At 41.1% G+C, this 27754-nt stretch overlaps 2 protein-coding genes and 1 long non-coding RNA gene across 3 annotated transcripts; all 3 read right to left on the bottom strand.

The window, feature by feature from the left end:
- Positions 1 to 1725: 1725 nt before the first annotated feature.
- On the bottom strand, positions 1726 to 26571 carry LOC139033668 (uncharacterized). The gene is made up of 3 exons (XR_011486182.1): positions 26301 to 26571; positions 26121 to 26207; positions 1726 to 3396 (listed from the first exon to the last, which is right to left on the bottom strand). It is a non-coding gene; the product is annotated as an uncharacterized lncRNA (long non-coding RNA).
- LOC139033667 (protein Jade-3-like) lies at positions 6522 to 9323 on the bottom strand. The gene is given in 2 exon segments (XM_070463117.1): positions 6522 to 8991; positions 9082 to 9323. Coding segments are annotated over 2 exon segments (2490 nt in total). The 5' UTR covers positions 9229 to 9323; the 3' UTR covers positions 6522 to 6648.
- Positions 20354 to 21365, bottom strand: LOC110121900 (olfactory receptor 2B6). The gene has a single exon (XM_020869195.2). It carries the CDS (start codon positions 21361 to 21363, stop codon positions 20365 to 20367), a length of 999 nt encoding a protein of 332 aa, XP_020724854.2. The 5' UTR covers positions 21364 to 21365; the 3' UTR covers positions 20354 to 20364.
- Positions 26572 to 27754: the final 1183 nt, after the last annotated feature.

Below are 27754 nucleotides of genomic sequence, written 5' to 3'. Positions count from 1 at the left end.
TTTGTAAGCGCCTACCTTTTTCTAAGCCAATTAGATAGAGCTCATTTATAAATTAACCTAAAAAATATTACCCAGAGACAAAAACATACCAAGACATCACAAATCACAACACAGAACAGAGTTAAAACACACACATATAAACCTGGCAGTCCTCATCAGACACTCCCTTAAATACAAGAATACAGTCTCTCAGAAAACCTTCTATAGAGACACAAAACTTCAGATGTATTTCAGAAGGAGGAGGACCAGAGACAATGCCGGCATACACAAACACGGAGAGCCGAAGGCAAACACACAGACAGACAAACGTCGGCCGATAACATAGCGCTGGGTTTTCGGGCCCCCTGAATTCTCTTGCCTCCCGGTAGCAGGTTTATCTTACCGAATGGCGTCCACTGTTCACCAGACTCGGGATCAGGAGAGGAACTCCCCTTCCCGCAGAGCCGGCAGCCTTCCAGCGCGCTCGCTGGCCTCGGTCTTGCGCCGGCTGGAACGTCCAATCCGTTCCCCCTTTATAGAAAGCTTTCTCCTGTGCCAGATACCTTCCTGCTTCTCAGCAGGGCCTCGGATTTACACTGGACTGTTCCTGTCCTGCCTGAGCACCGGTGCTATTATCTATCCTTCCCCTCTGTCCTGGAAGTGTTCTCTTTCCCCAGTCAAGGGATCCCGGACGAGCCCCCAAATGTTATGCCCGATGTCCGAATCCCTGAGCAGGAAGAGAGAAGGCTTCCAAGACAATGCAACTCGCAAAAAAAGGGAAGTTTATTGCTGACTCGAGTCAGGGCTCCCGCCGCGCGTCCAACGCAGTGGTACGGGGTCAGAGAGCGCTGAGCTCAAGCTGTTACCCAATTTATAAGGTGTGCATAAGCAGTTGGTAGCTGGCTTAAGCGGATTGGTTACATGTTTGCAAAGTAATCTTATTGGCCCAAACCTTCGCGGGCTTTTTTCAAACTTGGGCGTTCGTGGGCTTTTCAGCTTTCCCCTGATAGGTTCCCTTTTTCTTGCTAGGCGCATGTTGATTGGCTGGCTCCAGGTTACCTGATGGGGGCGGGGAATCCCACCATTTCAGGGGAAACCGAAACCCAGGTCCGGGCCGCCTGCCAGCCCCGGCAGCCCCACAGTCTGCTGTTTCTATCTCCCCTTTAAGTCTAGGGTGGGAGAGTCTTACCATGTGGGTGCACACATTCCTGTAAGAACTGATGAAAGATCTGTATAAACTCCTTAAAAGCCTGTACACATACACACATTGAAATTCAGTTTCAGTTTGGGGCTTAGGATGACAGTCCCTGATTTGTCTTTCTGCTCCTGGAAGAACCCTTTCCAGGGCCCGAAAGGGAACTCTTGTCCGACGCTCTGAAATGAATTATCAGAGGAGGCACAGGTGCTGACAAAGCAAAAGACTATTGGGAAGGGGTCCTGCGGTGGAGAGCAGGAGAGTAAGGGAACCCAGGAGAGCTGCTCTGCCAATCTCTGGTTTATGGTGATGGGATTAGTTTCTGGGTTGTCTCTGTCCAATTGTTGTGGAATCTGGAGTCGCAAAACACACCTCGGAGGACACTCAAGACAGTGGAGTACAGTTTATTATGCCAGCAGGTCCAAGGGGAATCAGTTCCCAACAAGGACCCTGATGTTTCTGAGAGGCCCAGTTTTATACCCCCCACTACATGACTGGTTACATGTTAGCAACCTCTTTGTTGTATATGATGAGTTTTACAACAAGGTGCTAGGAGAACAAACAATTAAGGTTAAAGGGGGGGAACAATGATTATACATCAAGGGGGGATGTCTCCATGGTTAATCTAACAGGGGCAGCCTGACCTCAACTACAATCTCCGTTTGTCATCTGTAGGGAGGGAAGTCTCCAGGAGACCTGGTTTTCACTAGCAATGGTTTCCTCACTCTTGGGCAGGGTTCAGGCCCAGTTCACATCCTGTCTTTAAGATGGATGACAGGCTTCAAGATGGAGTCTCTCCTGCTTTCCTCACACTGGCCCCAACACAGTCATTCTGACTCAGGGTACTTCCTTGTGGCTCACGCATTGCTCAGCCAAGATGGATGCCAGCAAGAAAGAACTGGCAGGTGGTAGGACGGATGGCATCTCCTTTGACCTTTCTGAATTCCTCTGGTTGGTGGTGGCTTGTTAATTCTGTGTAAGGCAGTCCTGACCTCCTGTTGTAAAATAGCTCCTGCAAACGGTTGCTATGGTGCCTGCAGGGTGATCGGTTTCAGTCAGTGTATCCTCTTATAGTTCCCAAGTGTCTTTTAACCTGGAAGGTGGTCTTCATTAAGTGCCATCTTTTCCGTACTCCTCATTTATTCATTCCTGCCCCTACCTTCTTCAGAAGCTGCTGCCTCTCCTTTATAAAGGCCTCACTCTGGGGGTTCTGCTTAGATTAGGGGTGGAGGTGGCTGAGAGCTAACTAGATGTAGATCAACCTACATTCCTTGAAATCATGCCAAAGGCCATACATGCCTGCCTTACACCTGAGCCCACACACTGTATGATTAGGCCGCCCAAGATGGCTGTTCCTTTCCTCTCTGTACCTACATCCCCTGCTCCACCAGTGCCTGCTTCACCTACACCCTACTCACAGAACTGACTTTCCCTCTTAATCATAGACCTTAATCAGTAAGTGCCTATGTACTTGCCCTAGCTCCATCTACTCTGTTGTTTATCAAAGGGGTGGTGAAGGCGGTGCTCCTCAGCTGTTTTCCCTGGCAACACATGAGCCAACCAGACATCATTTCCCCCTATGGTAATCTGGGTAAACTGGTAATCTCCTTGAGAATGAAGGATACTTTCCTGTCTTTCCCTCTGGCTGCCACACATCGTGGGGTGTTGCTCCAGGACCCTACTTCAGATATGTAATGTTTCCTCCACCTTTCTAAATTCTTGGCTTAGACACCCCTGTAATAAAAAAAAAACAGATTAACAGGAGAAAAACAGAGTAGTTTGACAACATGTATACCCCATGTGTACATGGGAAATACTCAGGAAAACAGTACCTCTGAAATGACTCAAAGCTACCACTTCAAATACCTTCACCAGCTGAAGACAAAAGAAAGATTTGTGGGAGGGAGGCTAATTATGGGAGGTTTTCCAGCAAACACAGTTCAGTTCAGTTGCTCAGTCGTGTCTGACTCTTTGCGGCCCCATGGACTGCAGCACACCAGGCTTCTCTGTACATCACCGTCTCCTGGAGCTTGCTCAAACTCATGGCCATCGAGTTGGTGATGCCATCCAACCATCTCATCCTCGTCCCCTTCTCCTTCGGCCTTCGGTCTTTCCCAGCATCAGGGTCTTTTCCTATGAGTCAATTCTTCACATCAGGTGGCCAAAGTATTGAAGCTTCAGCTCAGCATTAGTCCTTCCAAAGAATATTCGAGGCTGATTTCCTTTAGAATTGAGGAGAGGCACAGTCATTAGCAAAAGAAAAGAAGGTTATCTTGGACCTGGACACACCCGATTTGTGGGGTGGGGTGGGGAGGGAAGAGAACAGCAGGGGTCTTTATCATGCAGATTTTCTCTAGAAAGAGGGAGGAACCCAGAGGACCCAAGAGACTAGATTATCTCATTAGTGCTGACCAGAAAATTCTGAACTGGTTGAATAAGATTCCTGGGGAAGGTTGAAACAGCAGTTAATTCAGAAATTACAGTCTAGGTTTAGTATCAAGGACTTTAGCATGAGTGACACTATTTTGAGCCTGTAGGGACAATAGTACAAGGACAAAAGTAGGGACAGCACTCTCACCATAAGCTCTGCAAATGTGTGAAGGCTTAGGCTATTAAAAAAAAAAAAAACAACTAAACTTAGTAATGTGAAATAAATGCATATTTTATGCCAAGAGAAGAAAAATTTAATCATAAAAACTTTTCTCCACCCTTTGGCCTCCTCTCTCCCCTCCATTGTGCGTTGTGTACCTGTGTTACACATCACCAAGGCTGCTCAACCATAAAAAGCAACATTCTGCCAGCACCAAGACAACTCAGTCCTGGTCTGTGCCTGGGTTAGAAAAGAATTTCCAGACATGAGGCAGAATGAGAGAAAAATAAAGTTTGTTAGAGTGTGAGACGCTGTCAGAACACCAGGGAAGCTCAAGGGAGAACTGATGTTGAACAGGGGTCTTTGTCCAATTTTATACCCAGGGTACAAGGAGTAGGATACGGGTCTTCGGGTCGCTTGCTGTTTGGATGAGACAGGTATACTAGGTGGAGGTGGAGTAAGGTAAAAACCTTCTCCCTATAAGGTAGGAGGGGAGACAGGTTATACTGCTCAGGAGGACCTGAAATCTGTTAATAGTTACAACATGGGGGAGGGAAGGATGATAAGGTCTGGTTTTTCTGTTCCTGCACTCCAAGACCCTCCTTGGTTTTATCTGCTCTTTCATCGTTGGGTCACCACAGACTCTTTAAAAGATAACATTCTTTTTTAATCTTGTAAGAGGCCATGACTCAAGGGTTATTGCAAGGGATGACATGGGGAAACTTTTAGAGTGACAAAAGCTTTATATGGTGGTGGTGGGATCGAACTCAAAGCCTTCTCTAGGCTGAGGAGTCTAGGTTTGTCTCTGGCGCGTAAGAATCCTCCTGCCTTTCCTGCTTGTTGTGGAAGAGGAGAGAATTTTTCTGTCTGCTTCCTGTCGATTGCCTTCAGCTCAAAATAATCCTTATGCCAGCATGGTGTATTTTGGGGAAAGCATTCTCTGAACCCCTTCCTAGGGAAATGTCAAGAGCCAAGAAAAGAACCATATAATTTTGACAAGAAAGAAGAAGTTGGTCTTGACTGATTTGATAGTAAGTTTTCTTATAAATCTGTAGTAATTAAACCAGTAGAGGAATTAAACATAAAGAGCACGGACAAGTTAACATGTATCTATTAATAAGAAGTTGATGTGTGAGCAGGTGAAAGAAGGGGAGGTCAGTACCAGGCTCCACCAGCAGGGTGTTACCAAGTAGAGCGTGGGTAGCAGACAACGAAGGATGTTTGGTCCAAGGACGGATGTGAAAGGGTCAGGGAACTGAGTGAGGTGGGCAGCCAATCAGAAACGCCAGGAGAGACCTACCAGTGTCACATGGGTCGGAGCACAACTGGGAACAAAACTGAGGTTGAACCAGAGCCAGCGTGGTGGACAAAGGCTTGTCTCACAGTGAGGATGGAAGGAACCCTTGCACCCCTAACTTGTTCCCAGCACGCCCTGACTGGTAACTCAAAGCAAAACCTCGCATTCTGACTGTTGCAGCAACGACTGTTCAGGCCTTTAAGTTCTTTAGAATGACTGTTGGATCATCAAAGCAACTTTCTTCTGAAGGTGGATTTGAAGAGGCAGGAGAGGGACAGAGCCACATCAGGAACAGGGTGTGGGAATTCTGTGGGGTGAGCATGAGGGTGGCCTTTGGATCTCACCTGCAGTTTTGCGTCCCTATGCTAGGTGACTGTGCTAGTCCTCTAGCGACAAGCCGGTCAGAGAAAAGAGTAATGCTCTTTGGACCATTCCTCAGGGACACCTGAAAACAAATTTCTCAGAAAGAAGGCTCACTAAGGGATGGATGAAATCTAGCCTAACGTCCTTCATTTACAGGAGATACTGAGACCTGGAGAAGGGAATTGATCCAGTGGCAATGGGTATTTCTCTTTAGGAGGTAATGTATATTGAAAGGTTTTGAAACATCATGATAATTCACAAAATCAGACCATCTGCTGAGATCATTTCTGTTCCATGCCACTACTTACTTCCCTGAGTACCCGTAAAAGAACCTCTAAGGCCAGGATTCTTGTCCCAATGTTTTAGTTGAGGGAGTGGAGAGATTAGGGTTAGCCCCTAGTCACTCAGATGATAATGAATGAAATCAGGAATTGAATGCAGGAATATCTATACCTTATAAATACAAAATATATAATTACCATTCAACTTTATGGAAATCCAGGGTATCTGAAGCCTGATACCAGGTACTGAGGAGTGACAAAATGAATGATGAAGGGAAGAAAAATCCCAAATTTCAAGTAACTTAAGTGTTAGGAAAGAGACACCTGGGAAGTTCTGCTTAAGAATGCAATGCAGTAATTTATGATAGTTCAAAGGACTGTGGGATACCCTCATGTGAGCAAGGGTGGAATCTTCACAGAGGAGGTGAAATCAATCTGAGGGACACTGAAGAACTTACCTATATGAAAGTGTGTTTGTAGGGATTTTGTTTGTCTTTGATGTCAGTAGAATCTGAGTGTGTATTCTGTTTTGAATCAGAGAGCCCCCAAGAGCATCCTCTTTGGTGATTATATCAGTGCAGCTTCTTCTGCAGGGTTTTACATTTTATATATTGGCAAATTTAAAACTTTAAAAGGTAGAATTTTATTGCTTGCATTTTCTTTCTCATGCAGTTAAATGTACTTCTTGTTTCTTAGAAAACAGTTTGAGAACATGGATCATATACTTTCTTTGCTCTTGTACATTTTCTTTCTTTTTTGGGGGGGGAGGTGTGTTAATTTTTTTATTATGTAACTTATTGGATGCAGAAAAATGTCTTTTAGTGTGGAAAAATTTAATCCATTTTACAATTCCTTCCAACATATACTAGAGTCATTTTGGTGTATGAGTTTTCCCCAATATATGAGGCAAAGGCAAAGATGGAGGTTTTCTTGGGACTTCTAATCACCTCTGCATTGAACTGTGGGAAAGAGGATATGTCTTGCTTTTACCATGGCAATCCCGTTTGGAATCATGGGGAGGATCTTCCCTGTCTGAACTCTCTCTCTTTACCCTGACTTTTTCTTCATTCACATCACTTTCTGCTTCTGAATCACTCAGCTCCACATCTGGGCAATACCCATCATTCTCCTGATACAGAGCTCTCCCTGCAGACCGCCTGACAAGCTGCTTGCCCCAAAGCTGCTCTTTGGGGTTAATATTCTTGGTTGCCTTCACATAGCACTGGAGGTTCTCTGTGGTCTTCATCCAGTTACTGGTGACCTCCCTAAAGGACCTGCTGAGGTGCTCCACAGATTTTCTGAGGCTGCCCTGACTTCCCAAGTGGGAGCTGAGCATGGGCTCCTGGTCAGAGAACATCTCACCTGAGCTGTCTTTTTGGGTGACATCCCCAGACCAGGTGCCCTCTAGGCCATTGGATTTGGCAAACTTGGGATTAGGTTGATTTTTCCCATTCCCAATGGAAGACTGTCCATGCAGGGCAGCCTGAAGGACCAGAGGCTTTCCCAGAGACTGCCCATGATAGAACTCAGGAGATGGCAGTTTGCAAGCAGGACTGGGATCCTCTGCTTCACCTCTATCATCGCTGAGACTGGTCAGTAAACAGTCAGTCTGGCTCTCTTGTGGATGCTTTGGGTATGACTTCATTCTCATTTCCAGTGAATCTTGAGCCACCTGCATGCTCCTCATATCACAAACAGGGGAGCTGTCATCAGGAGAGAGAGGTCCATGATCAGGCTCTGTGGAGCTGTTACTGCCATCCTCTGTGGCTGATTTGGGCATTTTTAACTTTAAGGTAATTCTTGGTGATGGGTAAAACAATGAATTTTCTAGTGCATTTGTCACAGGAAGTCCTGCAGCAATTTCCTCATTAGCAAGCTTGACTTGCAAACCAAAGATCTGTTCTTGTAATTTGTTGTATGACAGTTTCAGCTTTTCTCGTCTGCTTATCATGTAGCACAAGTTTCGGACCCTCTCTAGGTCTTGCCGTAGGTGCATAAACATTCTCATGCGAGTGTGAACACTCTCTTCCCTTGGCTGTACCAGGACATTTTCTTCTTCCTCTTTTGGAGGAAATAATGGCTTATTGAAGTTACTCTTCCGCTTCAGCTTCCAGTAGTTATAGATGAAGTCCACAATTAGCATGGGCAGCCCCAGCTCTGTGGCTACATCTTCCACATTGACCATGGAATAGAACTCCTCCTCCAGCTCCCGAAGCTTCTGTGCCCGCAGGCTGGTCTTCTCACTCTTGGCCTGGCTCTGCTCTGAAGCCCTGTGTAGGGGGTACTCAGACTCCCTGAGCTTTTGCCTGCTTTGGCTGTGCTTGAGGCAGTATGACTTGAACTTTACTTCATCCCCCTTATCTAGGATGGTCTTCATTTCTAGGCTGTGCTCAAAGGCACAGGTGACATGGAAGGCAGTTATGCAGCTTTTTATTGAGCACTGAATACAAGCACCTGTCTTCAACTTGCACAAGCTGCAGACTAAGGCCCACCGACTGGGCGGAATATGGGAGATCTTTGTGATTGGTTCCATTCTCTCAGGACAAGCAATGCTGACCTCTGGAATCCATAGGGCACAGCTGACATGAGCCCATTTAGTCCCTGTTTTGGTGGTCTTCATGGCTCCACCTTTCTTTGGACATAACAGACATTGTGGATGAATGCCCAGGACACAGGAGCGACACAGCCAGCTGCCTTCTGGGACCTTGAGGATGCCGTAGCAGGCCTGATGCACACAGATGTTACACTTATCACAGAACACCATATCATTCCCTTCTTCACTGTCTGGAGACCGGCACACATCACAGATCACATCTTCATCATACTCTATGCCTAGCCCTTCCTCTGTCTCAATAGCATGGTTCATATTTTCATGGCAATGGCGTTCCAGGACTTCTACTGTCTTTTCCATAAGATTCTCATCAACTGGCCCATAACCCATTGCAGTGAGGTCTTCATTGAGTTCCTGGAGCCAGAAGATGTCCATGTCGTCTAGGTCATAGCGGCACACAGATGCTGCCAGCTCCTTGATGTTGATGTAGCCAGGCTCTGAGGTCTCTGGGTTGGAGCACTGGATATATTTTCGGGGCCGGACAAATAGGACCTCCTTTTTCTTGTCGGCCATAACCCTGACGGAAGGCTGTGGAAGAGTGTCTGGATTGGCTGGTACTTGGACCCCCTTTTCCCATTCTTCCTTCCATGTATCCGTGAAGAGGTAATAGCTGTCAGGGTTAATATGGTGAGAGTCTGGAATCTTCATGGCACTGATAAGGTCCTTCCGGAATACCTGAACAGGAAACCAATGTTGAACATGCTGGTGATGAGGTGGTAACAAAATGACCTTCCTATGAAGAATCCCAGCCAATTAATTGGGTACTGTGTGGGGAGAAAGCTAAGTCTCGGCAGGCTTCTTGCGTTCATTTGGCATTTTTGACTTGCTCCTATACAATGAGCCGAAAGTAGAGGAAGTGGAAGGATTGTCCTCTGAACTGTCACTGCTGCTGATATTTCTATGGCGTTTCATCCTGGAGCATCCTTGGCGCAGCGCGACCGCTGCTCCTTCCCGGCTCCACACTAGGGCCCGGCAACGTGCCGGGCGAGTCCGGTAGAGGTGGTAACCGCCCCTGAACCGCTCGCTTTCTTAGAAAAATGTCTTTTAAAAAGATAAAAGTACTCCCCTCCAAATGACTGGAAATTCACCTCCCAGGTGATCAAGTGTTTGGAATCGATACTGTGCCATAACTACTTCCTGGGTATGGATTCGGTTTGAGTTCGTCTTTTTTTGTATTCGCTTTTGACATTTGACAACGTCTTTTAACTTTTCAAAAAATAATTTTTTTTCTCCTTAAAATTTAAATTTAGATTACAAATATAATCTCCAACTGACAATTCATTGTCAGGCTTTGAGGCTTTGGACCCTGGCTCCTGGATGAATCACTCAGAAAGGAGGAGAGAAGACGACTGGCTCAGAAGCAGGGCAGAGCTGTGATCCTGAAAGAGCCTGCCCACAGCCAGCAACAGCAGCGCACCTCGGTAGAATTCCTCACACACATTCAGCAGAGTACTTCTCGACTGCCTGTTGAGCCTGCTGGACAAAAAACCCCTGAATTTCCACTCACCTGGATCAAGACTGCAGTCTCCCAGAAAAGACCTCAAACAGTGAGGTTGAGTTTACTTTTCCTCTTTTAACAAGCCACACTACTAAGAACTGTGGTGCTGGAGAAGACTCTTGAGAGTCCCTTGGACTGCAAGGAGATCAAATCAGTCAATCCTAAAGGAAATCAACCCTGAATTTTCACTGGAAGGACTGGTGCTGAAGCTGAAGCTCCAATACTTTAGCCACCTGATGTGAGCAGCCAACTCACTGGAATTGACCCTGAGGCAGGGAAAGGTTGAGGGCAAGAGGAGAAGGGGAAAACAGAGAATGAGATGGTTTGATGGCATCATCAACTCAATGGATATGAGTTTGAGCAAATTCTGGGAGACAGTGGAGGACAGGGAAGCCTGGCACCCTGTAGTTCGTGGGATCGCAAAGAGTTGGACACGACTAAGCGACTGAGCAATATGAGAGTATCATACACCAAATAAGCCAGTCAAGTCAGGTACTATGGGCTTGTGTTTCTCTTCAATTCTCATATGCTTAAACATGAAATTTCCACAGTTGACAGGACACAGTGGACTGGGAGTCAGAGTTTGACTTTAGCTGTAGATCTGTTACTTTGATGCTGCTATGCAAATCAGTCAACTCCTCCAAACCTCAAATTTCTATAATATTTCCTCCAATTGGTGTGCTCTGTGATTCTTTTGAATTGCCCAAAGCATTTTGGATAGTGCCAGGCACTTGATAGCCCTCAGGAAAAATATCTATAGCCTTACTTGAGAAGTTTCTGAAATGGCCCACACATTGGAACCAGGTCTTAAAACTTAACTATATTGGTAGGAATCAACATATTCAGATGAACTTAAAGATCCTGGAGACTAGATTATTTTAAACTAGGTGAACTCTGTTTACAATATTAGTATTTAATAGTGAGAAAGAAATTTGAGCTGTTGCCAATTCCTACCAGAGATGAATTATTTCAGTGATTTGTCAGGCATTGATTGCATACCCGCTCTTCATTTATCACTGTGTGATAAACAGTACAAAAGGATGAAAACGGCCCCTTCTCTATTCTCGAGGTAGTAGTTCATCATCTAATGGAGACTATAAGCAAGTGTTGTATGTTACTCTTATTTGATCTTTACAACAATCCTGTGAAGTAAGTGGTATTGCTAGTTTTTCATTCCTGAGGAGGAAACTGAGGCACCAAGGGTTAGATGAGTTGCCCCATAACACAAAACGGTAACTTGTGAAGCCTAGACTCACACTCAAAGCCTGGGCTGTAGACTGTTTCCCCCGGCACAGGGGAATTAGTCTATACCACTCATTCCAGATGTTTTTAAATGCATACCAAGGGGTGGAGGCAACCCTCATCCTTTCCTAAAATCAGATGGAAAATAGGAGGTCAAGACAACCATTCATAACTCCTGTGCAATGACTTAGTGGGAAATGGGAGTAGTTGTGTTTGTTCTTTAAACAGTTATGTCAGATCCTTCTAAGGAAGAATGAAATATACTTACTCCACTAGAATTATTATCCCACATGAACTGTGAATTTTGCCAGGCTACTTTTAAAGTTTTTTTTTTTTTTTTCCCCTATGCAATTGTGAAAATTGTCTTAACTGCTGGGTTCTCTTAATATCACTGCTGTTTGGCCATTTTCTTCTCATCATGCCTTTTTTTCTGACTGAGTTTGTACACTTTTGTAAAAATGTTGTATAAACTATACAAGATATAGTTTAAAAACTAGGCACAGAATTTGACCATCAATTATAAAGGTCATTCAGTTATACAAATCTTCTCCTATATTTATTACTGTGAATGAAGATTTAAAAATATAAATAGGAATACAAATCTTAATTACAAACTTGAGAAGAAATAGAATAGAAGCAGGAAACAAATCAAAGTAAATGACCCATTAGAAGAATAGGATCAGGAAAGCCACCTAAACACTGCTGACTCCCCACATTAGCAAAGATGCCCAAGATACAACTGTTTAGTAATTGAAAGATCTAAGCCATGCTGAGTGATCACTGGCATTAGGAACTCGGAAAAATGTAAAAGCATAACAACAGATCACATAGAAATTTTGGTCCAAAAGGAACTTTCTGAACTATCTTTAATTGGCTGAGTTTAGTAGTATCATTTGCAGGGAGGGAGGGGAGTATTATCCTATTTTGACATTTGATTAAATGAAATGCAAATTCCCCAAGATACTATGTTAGGAAATAAGGGATGTTTTCCATCTCTTACTGCAAAAACCTTGGGCATTGTACCTTAATTTGCCATGTCAGGATCTGTGAAAAGGAGGATAAATCTTGGGCCTATCTTAATCTCTTTTCTTTTTCTCCAGCTATTTTTAAGCATTCATATTCCTGTTTGTTGCTGTAAGGGTGACCTAAGGTAGAGAGGGGAAGAGGGTGAGAGTATGAGGCAGCCAAGGAGAAGTATCCATCACATTCAGAGTCTCCCACTTCTTCCTTATCCAGATTATGCTACTCTGTCTTGGTTGAAGATGAGAGACGTCTGTGAGCTTATGACTGCTTTAACCAACAGAGTATGACAAAAGTGATATTGTGACACGAAAGGCTAGGTCCTAACAGGACCTGCAGCTTTCACCTTGTTGGGTAGAAATCACTCTTAGAGTTTTGAGCAATCATGTTAAGAAGTCTGACCACCCTGAGACCATCCCGTGAGGAAGCCTAGTCCAGCCACATGGAGATTCTACTAGTAGTGCCCTGTAATGTTCCCAGCAAAAGGTCTAGTCTTCCAATTATCCCAACCCAGTTGCCAGACTTACAAGTTATGAAAATTAAAAAGCAGAAACCTCATTTTAACTGGAGTTAGAAGGCCGTAGGGAGCACTCTCAGCCCTACCACTCCAGGTCAGTTGCTGACCCAAAAGGAAGAGATGGTACCTTTGTGTCTCCAAAAGGAAGACAGTTATCACTTTGACTACCTAGCAGGAGGAAGAAAAAATTTCTCATTGCCAGGCAACAGCGCGGCCAATAAGAGACTGTCACAACTCAGCCAGTGAAAAGCCAGTACACTTCAAACTCCCAGTTTCTTCCAATGGACTCCTTGTTTATAGCAGCTCCACCCAACTGCCCTTCCCTATAAAAGAGCATTCCTCTCCTTTGTTCTTTGGACTTGTCTGTGGTTTCCCGTAGATTCCATCCTGCCTAAATCTTATTCTTTGCTGTTCCAGGATAAATCCATTTTGTTGGTAAAATAACTGGCTGTTTTATTGTTTTAGATCAACAAAGTGAAGATGTCGGCTTAGAATTCTAGTCCCCATAGCCTAAGTTTTCCCAGACATTGTAAAGCAGAGCCAAACCATTTCCTTTGTGCCCTGTCCAAAGTCACTCACATAATCCATGAGCATAATAAAATGGATAGAATTTCATGCCGTTAAGTTTTTTACCCAGCAGTAGATGACTGAAACATTTACTGGTCTTTGTATACTATCTCTGCTTCAGCCTCTGATTTGTGAGCTGCTTAAGGGCAAAAACGCTTGTAATTCTCTTCACTGAGTATCTCTGTTAACTGACAAATAATGGCTTTCAATATGCCAGCAAATTTGGAAAACTCGCCAGAGGGCACAGGACTGGAAAAGGTCAGTTTTCATTCCAATCCCAAAGAAAGGCAATGCCAAATAATGCTCAAACTACCACACAATTGCACTCATCTCACACACTAGCAAAGGAAAGCTCAAAATTCCCCAAGCCAGGCTTCAACAGTACCGAGAACTTCCAAATGCTCCAAAGGAACCCCTTCGGATAACCTGAAATACAGTATGCTCATCTTATTAAAACAGGGATTATCAAATCTTATAATAAACCATAAGATTAGAGTACTGTTGATATCCACTCCAGTATTCCTGCCAGGATAATCCATGGACACAAGAGCCTGCTGGGCTACAGTCTACAGGATCTCAAAGAGTCAGACATAATTGAGCAACTAAGCACACACAATATCCATTTTAGGGTTCTTTCCTGGATAAAATCAAATACAAACAAAAGAAGATCTTCGGATAGATTTTTCATACAAAATATATCCCCTGCTCTTAACAGTTGTTGCTGTTGTTCAGACGCTGAGCCATGTCCAACCCTGAGACTGCAGCATGCCAGGCTTCCTTGTCCTTCCCTATCTCCCAGTTTGCTCACACTTGTCCATTGAGCCAGCCATCTCATCTTTTGTTACTCGTTTCTTCTGCCCTCAGTCTTTCCCAGCATCAAGGTGTTTTCCAGAGTCAGCTCTCTGCATTAGGTGGCCAAAGTATTGGAGCTTCAGCTTCAGCATCAGTCCTTCCAAAGAATATTCAGAATTGATTTCCTTTACGATTGACTGGTTTGACCTCCTTGTTGTCAAAGGGACTCAAACCACAGTTCAGAAACATCAATTCTTCAGTGATAAGCCTTCTTTATGGTCCAAATCTCACATCTGTACATGACTACTGGAAAAACCATAGCTTTGACTATATTAACAGAGCATTTCAATTATGGGAATATTACCAAAACAGTCTGTGTCTCCAGATTGCCCCTTTTGTAACATTAGCATGTTACTCTGCTCTGAATACTGTCAAAGTGAAGAAAACCTCATTTAAAATGCAGCACTTGGATGCAATCTCAAAAACGACAGAATGATCTCTGTTCATTTCCAAGGCAAACCATTCAATATCATGGTAATCCAAGTCTATGCCCCGACCAGTAATGCTGAAGAAGCTGAAGTTGAACAGTTCTATGAAGACCTACAAGACCTTCTAGAACTAACACCAAAAAAAAATGTTCTTTTCATTATAGGGGACTGGAATGCAAAAGTGGGAAGTCAAGAGAAACAGGCAAATTTGGCCTTGGAGTACAAAATGAAGCAGGGCAAAGGCTAACAGAGTTTTGTCAAGAGAATGCACTGGTCATAGCAAACACCCTCTTCCAACAACACAAGAGAAGACTCTACACATGGACATCACCAGATGGTCAATACCGAAATCAGATTGATTATATTCTTTACAGCCAAAGATGGAGAAGCTCTATACAGTCAGCAAAAACAAGACTGGGAGTTGACTGTGGCTCAGATCATGAACTCCTTATTGCCAAATTCAGACTTAAATTGAAGAAAGTAGAGAAAACCACTAGACCATTCAGGTATGACCTAAATCAAATCCCTTATGACTATACAGTGGAAGTGACAAATAGATTCAAGGGATTAGATCTGATAGAGTGCCTGAAGAACTATGGATGGAGGTTTGTGACATTGTACAGGAGGAATGATCAAGACCATCCTCAAAAAAAAAGAGATGCAAAAAAGCAAAATGGTTGTCTGAGGAGGCCTTACAAACAGCTATGAAAAGAGAAGTGAAAGGAAAAGAAGAAAAGGAAAGACATACCCATTTGAAAGCAGAGTTCCAAAGAATAGCAAGGAAAGATAAGAAAGCCTTCCTCAGTGATCAGTGCAAAGAAATAAAAACAATAGAATGGGAAAGAGTAGAGATCTCTTCAAGAAAATTAGAGATACCAAGGGAAATTTTCATGCAAAGATGGGCACAATAAAGGACAGAAATGGTATGGACCTAACAGAAGCAGAAGATATTAAGAAGAGGTGGCAAGAATACACAGAAGAACTATACAAAAAAGATCTTCATGACCCAGATAATCATGATGGTGTGATCACTCACCTAGAGCCAGACATCCTGGAATGTGAAGTCAAGTGGGCCTTAGGAAGCGTCACTACAAACAAAGCTAGGGAGGCTGATGGAATTCCGGCTGAACTATTTCAAATCCTGAAAGATGATGCTATGAAAGTGCTGCACTCAATATGCCAGCAAATTTGGAAAACTCAGCAGTGGCCACAGGACTGGAAAAGGTCAGTTTTCATTCCAATCCCAAAGAAAGGCAATGCCAAAGAATGCTCAAACTACCGCACAATTGCACTCATCTCACATGCTAGTAAAGTAATGCTCAAAATTCTCCAAGCCAGGCTTCAACAGTACATGAACCATGAAATTCCAGATGTTCAAGCTGGATTTAGAAAAGGCAGAGGAACCAGAGATCAAATTGCCAACATCTGTTGAATCATCAAAAAAGCAAGAGAGTTCCAGAAAACCATCTATTTCTGCTTTACTGACTATGCCAAAGCCCTTTGACTGTGTGGATGACAACAAACTGTGGAAAATTTTCAAGAGATGGAGTACCAGACCACCTGACCTGCCTCCTGAGAAATCTATATGCAGGTCAAGAAGCAACATTAGAACTGGACATGGAACAACAGACTGGTTCCAAATCAGGAAAGGAGTATGTCAAGGCTGTATATTGTCATCCTGCTTATTTAATTTATATGCAGAGTACATCATGAGAAACAGCAGGCTGGATGAAGCACAAGCTGGAATCAAGATTGCCGAGAGAAATATCAGTAACTTCTGATATGCAGATGACACCACCGTTATGGCAGAAAGTGAAGAACTAAAGAACCTCTTGATGAATGTGAAAGAGGAGAGTAAAAAAGATGGCTTAAAGCTCCACATTCAGAAAATTAAGATCATGGCATTTGGTCCCATCACTTCATGACAAATAGATGGGGAAACAATGGAAACAGTGACAGACTTTATTTTTTGGGATCTCCAAAATCACTGCAGATGGTGACTGCAGCCATGAAATTAAAAGACTCTTGCTCCTTGGAAGAAAAGCTATGACCAACCTAGACAGCATATTAAAAAGCAGAGATATTACTTTGCTGACAAAGGTCCGTCTAGTCAAAGCTATGGTTTTTCCAGTAGTCATGTATGGATGTGAGAAGTTGGACTATAAAGAAAGCTGAGTGCTGAAAAATTGATGCTTTTGAACTGTGGTGTTGGAGAAGACTCTTGAGAGTCCCTTGGACTGCAAGGAGATCCAACCAGTCCATCCTAAAGGAGATCAGTCCTGAATATTCATTGGAAGGACTGATGCTGAAGCTGAAACTCCAATACTTTGGCAACCTGATGCGAAGAGCTGACTCATTGGAAAAGACCCTGATGTTGGGAAAGATTGAAGGTGGGAGGAGAAAGGGATGACAGAAGATGAGATGGTTGGATGGCATCACCGACTCAAAGGACATGAGTTTGAGTGGATTCTGGGAGTTGATGATGGACAGGATTTTAAAAGCCCTCCAGGTGGTCTTGATACAGGTTGAAGCTTTAAGATCCACCATGTTGTGTCAGAAAATTACACTGAGGCAGAAATGTACCTTGTTGATACATTTTGAATACTGGTATTCAAAGGAAACATGCTAATTGTATTTCTTAGTTATTGAACTTTCTGTTTTTGTATTTACTAGAAGAAGTAATTGGTTCTCTGCAGTTCTGCTGCAGTCTGTGGGGTCACAAAGCGCAATTGAACTGAAAAGATATGTCCACCTCATAATCTCCAGAACTTCAGATGTTACCTTCAATAGCAAAAGGTGTGACTACTCAAGGATATTGAGAAATTTATGCTAGATTATCTGGGTGGGTTCTACCTGCCATCACATGTTTCCTTATAAGAGAAAGGCAGAGGGAGATTAGACTGAGGCACACAGAAGAGGAGATATGAAAACAGAGGCAGAGCTGAGAGTGATGCGACCACAAGTCAAGGATACAAGACATGCCAGCAGCCGTTAAAAACCAAAAAAGACAAGGAACAGATCCCGCCAATTACACCCTCCCCCACCACAGCTTCCAGAGGGTACATGACCTTACTGACACCTTGACATCAGACACTTGACCTGCAGAACTGTGAGAGAATAAATTTCACTGTATCCTTTATTTATATATTCTGTTACATTGCAGATTTTATTTTCAGGAAGTTATTTTTTATATCTAACCAAATTCTCCCTAATTGTTATTGACATAGCCACAGACTTCCTGGATCAGGAATGATCTTACCAGCCATGTAGTCCAACTTCCCTCCAGAATTGAAAATCCTGTCTCCACAGAGATATTTATTCATTAAAAAAAAATTTTTTTAACCAGTGTTGACTCCCATTCATTGAATCACAGTAGCTTCCACCTAACTCTTCCCTTAGAAGCCACAAGAATCAATTTCTACATGACATTTTTCTAAAGGCTTGGTTATTTCTATCATTTTCTCTGTGTCTACTTTTGTTCTTTGGTCATTCACAGAAATGGTTATGATATATGATTTAGCTACAGAAAATTTGTAAAATTTTAAAGAGGAAAAACGTAGGTAGACTAATTGAGCCTATTTTATATAGATTTCTATTTTCCCACATTGCCAGAAATGTTTAACTATTTCATCATGGTATAATTCAAATTTTATTGTGAATCCCTTTTAATATAATACCAACTTTATTTTTACCCATTAATGTGAATCCTATCCTTCACAGAACAAACAATACTCTACATGACTGCCCTTCAAATGCATGAAGAGAACTATTATATCAAACATTGACAAAGCATTTTCACTCCATGTTAAATAAACCTAGGCCTTCAGTAGTTTTTCAAGAGGCATGATGTTCTGATTCCTCAGTTCTCTAGTCATTATTCTGCAGAAACATTTTGGTTTTACAATATTTGTATCTCTCTAAATATGAATCCTAGAACTGAAGTCAGTGATTTGTATGTTTAATTAAAAACAGTTGGTTTATACTGGCTTCTTAGCCTGAATTCCCTATTTGTGGTGATCAGGATGTCCTCCTACCTCCAAATGTGGGGAGTGTACCTTTCACATGAGAGATTTGTTCTCTATTTTCCAGGGGACAGAGGAAGGTCAGAGTTTCCTTCTTGTAACTGCTGCTTCTCAAGCAACTTCAACTCAAAATAATACCATTGTGATATTTTAGGAGGTGGCCCACCCCGAGCCCCAGTACTAGCAAGACCTCTTTATTCATTTTAACCATTAGCACAGCAGTCCTTAAAGTGCGGTCCCAGATCTGCACAACCTGAGAACTAATTAGAAATGCAAATCCCGGCCCCTCCCTCCGGACCTCCTACTTTAGAAACTTCGGAGTGTAGGTGGGTTGACTCCCAGGAATCTTGGATTTTTAAAAGCCCTCTAGGTGGTCTTAATGCAGGTTGAAGTTTTAAGATCCACCATGTTGTTTCAGAAAATTACACTGAGGCAGAAATGTACCTTGTTAGTACATTGCGAATCGGAGAAGGCAATGGCACCCCACTCCAGTACTCTTGCCTGGAAAATCCCTTGGACAGAGGAGCCTGGTGGGCTGCAGTCCATGGGGTCGCTAAGAGTCGGACATGACTGGGCGACTTCACTTTCACTTTTCACTTTCTTGCATTGGAGAAGGAACTGGCAACCCGCTCCAGTGTTCTTGCCTGGAGAATCCCAGGGATGGGGGAGCCTGGTGGGCTGACATCCATGGGGTCGCATAGAGTTGGACACAACTGAAGTGACTTAGCAGCAGCAGTACATTGTGAATACCAGTACTCAAAGGAAACATGCTAATTGTATTTCTTAGTTATTGAACTTTCTGTTTTTGTATTTAGTAGAAGAAGTAATTAGAAAAAGAAGCAGTTAAAATTACTACAGTGCAACTATTCATCAGTTCAGTTCAGTCACTCAGTCGTGTCCGACCGTGACCCCCATGGACTGCAGCACGCCAGCTATTCATAAAATCAGCCAAAAACCGACTCACAGTGTGCAAATATTTTTCTCAGCACTTTGATGAGCTCTGAAGGCCATGTGGAAGACGTATAAATTATAATCTATGCTACCTAAGGGAGCTAACATAATAAGCTTTTCTTCTTGAACAAAGGAAGTGCATTAAACAAGCAATGAATATCATTATATACTGTGCTAGTTTTATGATTTAGATTCTAATTGCTTTAGGGCTTAAAAGGAGACAGATAACATAGATGGTAAGGGAATAATGAAAAAAATTCCAATAAAGAGTGTGTGATTCAGGTCTAAAATGTAGCTACAAATTTATTTGGTAGATGAAATAGGATAAGATACTTCAATTTAGGATAAATGAAAGTATAGACATGAGAGGAGATCCAGGTAAAACTGTGGAAGAAAAATCATTGTGGGACCCAAATATTGTGTTGATGTGGGAATAGTGTTAAAATTTAATCTATTATCATTAACTTTATATCTATAAGGGAGGGGGTGCTTTGTATGACTTTATGGGCTTCTGTTCTATCTACTGTAATTAAGAAAATATTTGTGGTGTGTGTAAGCATATTTGAATGTGTATAAAAATGTTATGTTTGCTAAGCTTTCATTCTTGTCTCAAAGAAGTTTAAGACTCTTTACCAAGTATACAACCTAGTGCTATAAAGCCTGAGACTTTAAATATTTTAAGCTTACACTATTTTAGAGGATCATAATGCACCAGTTCTCAGGACTTGTGCAATGACTATAGGTAGACAGTAGGAAATAAGTGTAGATTTTTGTCAATGACATTTTATTTGAAGAAGGTCATCATAACAGTTCTAAGAGTAGTCAGACTAAAGCAACTTGGACAGATTAAATTAAATTAAATTAATTATTATTAAATTAAATAATTTGATTTATTAACTTATTAAAATAAGTAAACTTCAAGTTTTAACAAGGCCTATCATTTGGGTATTCCTATTTCTTGATTAAGAAAATCCTTGCAATCAGCCTCTTAAATGCTCCCTTTACATCTTTGTTCCTAAGCGTGTATATAAAGGGGTTCAACATGGGTGTGATGATTCCATAGAAAAGGGATACCATCTTTCCCCGGTCCTTGGAGGCAGGGGATGGTGGTTGCAGGTACATATAGATAGCAGTGCCATAAAAAAGTGACACCACTATCAAATGGGAGCCACATATTCCAAATGCCTTTCGCCGACCTTCCACTGATTGTATTCTCAACACTGCTTGGACAATAAAAGCGTATGATATCAGAATGAGTGTCACAGGTATTAGAAGGAATAGCACACTGATAAAGAATAGTTCGGCTTCATTGGCAGTTGTGTCTACACATGACAACCTGAGCAGAGCAGGGACTTCACAGAAGAAGTGATCTACTTCCTTGTGGCCACAGAGTGGCATCTGCAGGGTCAAGGTGGACTGCAATACTGAGTTGCTGAAGCCACTAACCCAGGATGCAGCTGCCAGCTGGAGGCAGAGCCTTTGGTGCATGATGATGGAGTAGTGGAGAGGCCGACAAATAGCTGCAAACCTATCAAAGGACATGACAGCCAGGAGGAGACATTCAGTGGAACCCAAAGCCAGGGAAATGAAAAGTTGTGCCACACAGCCACCATAACTAATCACCTTCCTGAGGCTGCATATGTTTACCAGCATCTGTGGAACTGTACTTGTGGTGTAGCAAAGGTCCAAGAATGAGAGATTGGTAAGAAAAAAATACATGGGGGTATGGAGCTTGGAATCCAGACGGGACACAATAATTATTGCTAGATTGCCCATGATGGTCAAGATATAGGAAATCAGGAACACCACAAAGAGTGGAAGCTCCAGCCATGGTCGATCTGAGAAACCTAAGAGGATGAACTCTTGGGGGACACTCTCATTGATCCTATTCATGTTAAATGGTTCAGCTCTTGGTTCTCTGGAATATAAAAAGTAAGTTAACAAGTGCATTTATTTACTGTCAGTTTTAAGCATTTTGCTAACAGTTTGTATAAACTTACAGAATGATGCTATTAATAATGTGAAAATATATTGACAAAAATATACATATTTATCTTTTCAAATATTTCAAGTGTTTCTATTTTTAAGTGTATTAGCAAAATAAATTTAAAAAATTTTAAAGTAACATCAGTTTCCATATTCATATAACTTATTCTATATAAAATATCAAAATTTGAATTTTGTTATTCTGTAAATTCATTGTTCTCACTTCTTTCTACCCTGGGTACCTTCTATTAGATATATATAGACACAGTTATTGCCATTTGAAATCATGAGAGTGTGCTGTCACTTCAGTCGTATCCAACTCTTTGCGACCCTATGGATTGTAGCCCACCAGGCTCCTCTGTCCTTGGGATTCTCCAGGCAAGAATACTGGAGTGGGTTGCCATGCCCTCCTCCAGGGGATCTTCCCAATCCAGGGATTGAACCCCCATCTCCTGCATCTCCTTCTTTGGCAGGTGAACTCTTTACCCCTAGTGCCATCTATTTTCTCCTAATGCCGGTAAGACACTCTGTGTAAAAATTGTGTAAATTAAAATTAATTAAAATTGTGTAAATATCACCCCCTCCAAAAAAAAAAAAAAAGAACATGTAGAAAGTATCTAATAAAAAAAAGTATCTAATAATGGATACAACTGAGGACATATATATCTTTTATTTTAGAAGCTCAGATCATATAAGATTATTTAATGATGCAGAACTGGACTTAGGCTCACAGGCTACCTTGCCTAATTAGTTACATTACACTGGGAATGTTTCTTATCCTCTGATCTTCAAGTTCTCACTTGTGAAGATAACACTGCTTTTTTATGTTGTCTTGATGTGAAACATATACACACATCGCTTAGTCTAGACCCTGGCCCTTAGAAACAGAGCAGTGTGGATGAAAGAAGTTAGAGTATTTCAAGGTCTCTGAGGTTGCTCAAAGAGGAATTACTTACGGTTTATAAAACTATACATTTTCTAAGGTTACCAATGAAAGATGGCTCTGCCAGTTGAAAACTCACCTTCCTTTTTTCTCCTTAGCCCGAAAACTATCAACCCTCAAAGTAAGGATCCTAGTAACCACCTGTTGTGAAGTATAAATGTGATTTTTCAGTGAAAGTTGGTTGGCATAGTGCCTTGCACATAGAAACACAGTTATCCAAGTATGATAGTGATGTGGGAACTCTGAGACACTTTGCCCCGTCACTTCAGTCATGTCCAACTCTTTGCAATCCCATGGGCTGTAGCCTGCCAGGCTCCTCTGTTCATGGAATTCTCCAGGCAAGAATACTGGAGTGGGTTGCCATGCCCTCCTCCAGGAGATCTTCCCAACCCAGGGATCAAACCCACATCTCCTGTGTCTCCTGCATTGCAGGTAGATTCTTTACCTCTGAGCCACACAGGAAGCCCTCCTGAGATGCTTTAAGCAAAAGCTATTCAGCGCCCTGAATTTCCTAAAACTGCTGATATGTCAGCTCCACCTGCTAAACATGTATTCATCCTTAAGAAATCTTAACAGGACACTCTAAATTACTTTATTATTTTATCAATATCAGAATATAAATTTTTCATGATTATTCAGGTTCATTTGAGTGTTAACTACATGTATTTTAATTTTGTTCTACTTATTCTGGGACTACTGCTGCTGCTGCTAAGTCGCTTCAGTCATGTCCGACTCTGTGTGACCCCATAGGCGGCAGCCCACCAGGCTCCCCCGTCCCTGGGATCCTCCCCGGTCCCTGGAGTGGGTTGCCATTTCCTTCTCCATCTCCACTACTAGTCCCCTAAAAATTGCCTTGCTCTCATTTGACAAAAACTTTGAGAAACATAGTCATAAATATAGACATAAAATGTTCAAATGTATCTCTAAATGAAAAAAAGTAGTTACTGAACATTTGTATAGCATGATTCTATCAATTTTAAAAATAGTATTTTATACATACATACATAAAGATACTAATACATAAATTAAAAACTACCTTGAAGAATACAGAAGAAAGTGTCACTTCTGAGAAATGGGGATGGTAGAGAGTAAGCAGAATTATTTATAAATTTACCTGTTTTTGGTTCTAATTTTTAAAAAGCAGATATTATTCTTTTAACATTAAAAAAAAATCCTCACTTAAAATTCCACACGCAGAAGAGTCTGGTGGGCTACAGTTATGGGGCCACAAAAAATCGGACACAACTGAGGTTCTGAGCATGCACACATACACACACTAACTTACTCGCTGTATTTTACTCTCAGACCAGCATTGCTTTAGTTTAATACTTTGATCCCCATTAGGGTGCAGATCTTTGCAAGAAAATTAATTTTTTAAACTTTTCATGTTTTTTAAAAATTATGTCTGAATCTGCAAGGAGTTTTTCTAAGGGATGGATTGTATGGGGGCATTTTGTATTTTATTGGCAAAAAGAAAATGTTGCCAAGGAATGGAGGAATCAGGTTAAACAGGATAAATGGCATCAGTAGAGAGATTTCACACAACCCATAATTTCTTTGAGTTGCACAAGTGTTGAACAGATCCCCTCTAGTCCATGTGACTGGGGTGAATGACACTCCCCAGTTTACCCAGGACGGCTGAGTTGTCTCCTACTGTGCTTGCAGTTTGGTAATAGAGACACTTTCATCCTCAGTATTCCTGTTTGGGTAAGGTGCAGTATCTCTCTAAATGTAATACTGAAGAGTGACCCAATTCTTATATTATTGCTCAGGAGGTATCTCATCATGGAGGACATTGCGTGTATTTCCTTCTCTCACATGGACAATGTCCTTTCCTGACTGATCCTAGATAGGATGTTACTTTCTGGATCTCAGTCAAGAAAGTCCTCTCTGCAGAAGATTACTGTGGAGGGAATCAATTAATTTTATTATAATCAACCAACTCCCCTCCCTCTGAGATTCGCTACTTACAAACATGATAAACTGCTTTTGCATCAATATGATATATTAGTTCACATATCTCGTCATATGTGATATCCTCTTAAGTTCTGTAATCAGTGAGGGCACAGTAAGGGGGAAAATATTTATCACTCTAGCAGAAAGCACTGGAGCAGAATAAGAAATAAAGATGATGGAGTCAGAAAGTAATGAGGAGAGGAAATGGGAGATTTCAGAGCATTGAATTCTTGTATTTTGCTTTACTCTTTTTTTTTTTTTTTTGTCCATTCACCCATCTTTCAAACACACAGTAACCTCAAATATTTATCCATTCTGGAAAGTATATCTTTAGACTAAGTGGTTGTGGTATCATTTTTGCACTTTAGAAGTTTTAAGTAATTTGAATTCTGATTCAAATCTCCAGTGTTAGAACTGAAGTGTTTATTAACAAAATAAAAGAACAAAAACCTAGGAAGTTCTTATCTGCTTCTCTGAGATTATATCAGACAGGCTCCTGAGTATTACCTGTGGACATCTGCTCTAATTGCTTGCAATTGTGGCTATTTCCTGAAAGACCACTGAGAAGAGTCCTCTGCTTTTGAGTAAACGTACATTGCCAGAATCTCAAGATAATGTTCATCTCATTTTGAGTAGCATTCAAGAGGGCAGCAGAAGAAAACATTTGAATTATGTGAGATATCAAGGGGATCAGAAAAGGAGTATAACTGGGTTAATACAGAAGTTACTGGAAGTTGATAGAAGGAATGAAGTTTAGACAGCTGCTGATGAGATATTAATAAATTTTCCCTGTGATGTATCAATCTTATATCTATCATCTCTCTACTAAATTCTCTTGTCCCATATATGACTTTGAATGTTCAAAAAGATGAAGTTCAACAGAGTCTTGGAAGCATCATTTTAAGCTACACTATGGAAGGAGCCTTGAGACAATAGAAGTAACAAGAACTTTAATCCCCAAATAGCCAGTAAATCATTATATAATGGAGCAAGTTAATAAATAGCTCTGGATATCAATTTTACCTTCAGTAAGACTATGGGCATGATATTTTCCTTTTAGTACAAAAACTGTTTACTGTTACATTTTCTCAAATTATTTCATATCCCTATGAGGTAGGCTGCCAAATACCACATAGATACCACATTCTTGCAGGAGTAAAAAAGATGAATGTGCTTATGTTAGTCAAAGTATGATAGTGATGTGAGAACTCGAAGCACTTTGCCCAGTCGCTTCAGTCCTGTCCAACTCTTTGCAACCCAATGGACTGTAGCCCACCAGGCTCCTTTGTCTGTCCCTGGGGATTCTCCAGGCAAGAATACTGAAGTGGGTTGCCATGCCCTCCTCCAGGGGATCTTCCCAACCCAGGGATCGAACCCAGGTCTCCCTCATTGCAGGTGGATTCTTTACCCTCTGAGCCACCAGAGAAGCCCAAAAGGATGAATGATAGGAGTAAGTCTTCACACGGCTAATACGCTGTAAATTGGCTCATCAATACGAGGAAGTTTGTCAAAAATTCCTTCCACTTTATTAAAGATTAAATTTTCAGGGAGAAACTGAATTTATATTTTTAGAGAAATTACTTTCCTCAGGTCCTGGAGCTAGTAAATAACAGACTAAAGATTAGAACCGAAGACTGACCTGCTCTAAAGTTCTTATTTCCCATAGATTTTACAGATATGTTCAAAATGTATTTGTCTAAAAAATGTTTGAACATATTTTTACATAATATATAATATAATGTGTATGTAAATATGTAATTTATACTTAAAATATATAATGATATAAAATATAAACTATATTGCATATAAAATATATACTTACACATGATATATAAAAAAGGTTTTAGAAGCTGAAGCTGGGTAAAATCAGATTTTTCCTAACAGATAAGTTGTTGGTCTTTGCTGAGATCTGAAATATAAACAGTCCATGAAATGCATGCTTAGAATACTCAAATTTTAGTATCATTTTACTTAGTAATTTTTTGAAATGTATTCTACTTACCTCCATCTTAAACATTGGTGATAGATCAATTTTATGTCCACAAAGACTTGAGTTAAAAATAGGGCTAATTTAAAGCACACAGATAAACTGTCATCTTCATATGCTATTTAGTTGTATAACTGATTTGATGAAATTCATTCAGCTTCTTTTAGTTACACTCACAATGTAGCAAGTCATGATGTCTCCATTCAGAGTTAACTGGAGGATAAGAATGAAGTATTACAGATGATCTGAATGGTGTTCTGGCATCACTTGTAATTAGTGCGCCAAATGCTATTTTCAGATTTTTTTTTTCCAACTAGTTTTTCAAAATGGATGATCAATATTGGTATTTGCTTTGGCCTCTGGCAGAAATCTCAAACACTGAATTGCAAAAGTCTTCCCCCACAGTTTATAGCAAATAACCACATACCCAGTGGGGAGAGAGAAGGAGGAGAGCTTTATGAAGAGACATTTCTCTTTCATCTTTGATTTGCTCAGCAATCCCTTTCTCCAGGGACTGTATCCTCAACTTTCTCTAAGACAAAGTGACAGTGGGGACTAAAATATCCTTCAAAGACAGTTTGGACTTTCTGCTATTGAATTGGAATTTGTTTTCTAGTCTAAAGCAACTTACTTATTTCTCTCAGGAAGGAATTTTTATTCCATGTGTAAATTTGCTGAGAACCCATCTGAGGTTATGCTACCAACCCTTTGATTTGTGTATCAGAAAATAGACCTCAATTTATTTTATCTTAAGAAAATTGCTTAACTTGGTTTATGACACATTTTACATAAAGCAGTTTTAAAGAATTTATGTAGAACCAATATATTCTATATTTTTTTATAGAGTTTTAAAATTTCCAGGTTTAGTAACAAGTTCTTCTTCAACTCACAATTATATAGATTGTCTTGTAAGATTTAAATGTTTTCTATTTGTAGTATTTATTCTGGCCAAAATATTATATTTTTATTTTTATTATTCAAGTTTTTTTCAATTTCTTTTCCAGATGAGTAGATTTAGAAGACATATATTTATAATTCAGAAAAAAAGATTATGACTTTAACAAACATGGGTAAAACCAACAAATATCCCAATAAGAAAGCAATTATATGAATAGATAATTTGTTGTTGTTGTTCAGTCACCAAGTCATGTCTCCGACTCTTTGCGATTTAGAAGAGCAAATCCAAATAAACAAGACATATAAGAAAGTGTGGTCAAATTCTCAAATAGAGAAAGAGGTATTAAAATAATGATGATAGAGCTCTTCATACTCACCAGACTGGAAGCAAAGGAAGAATTGAATTTTATTGCCAATGAAAATGAAAGAAAAGTGCTACTCACAGATTACTGGTGGAAATTCAAATTGTCACAAGTTTTCCCGGGGAAAATATGGCAATGGCTTCTAAAAATTACGTAAACTCTCAATCTAGTGCTGTTATTTGCAGGAATCATTCCTCTAGAAAGGACAAA

This window comes from Odocoileus virginianus, unplaced genomic scaffold (genome assembly GCF_023699985.2).
Source record: "Odocoileus virginianus isolate 20LAN1187 ecotype Illinois unplaced genomic scaffold, Ovbor_1.2 Unplaced_Scaffold_29, whole genome shotgun sequence".
Classification (NCBI taxonomy): Eukaryota; Metazoa; Chordata; class Mammalia; order Artiodactyla; family Cervidae; genus Odocoileus; species Odocoileus virginianus.
This window is presented reverse-complemented; position numbering and strand designations above follow the sequence as displayed.

What these genes read in the sequence shown, in the direction of transcription:
- LOC110121900 (XM_020869195.2), bottom strand. Translation starts at nt 21,363, where the DNA reads ATGCACTTGTTAACTTACTTTTTATATTCCAGAGAACCAAGAGCTGAA.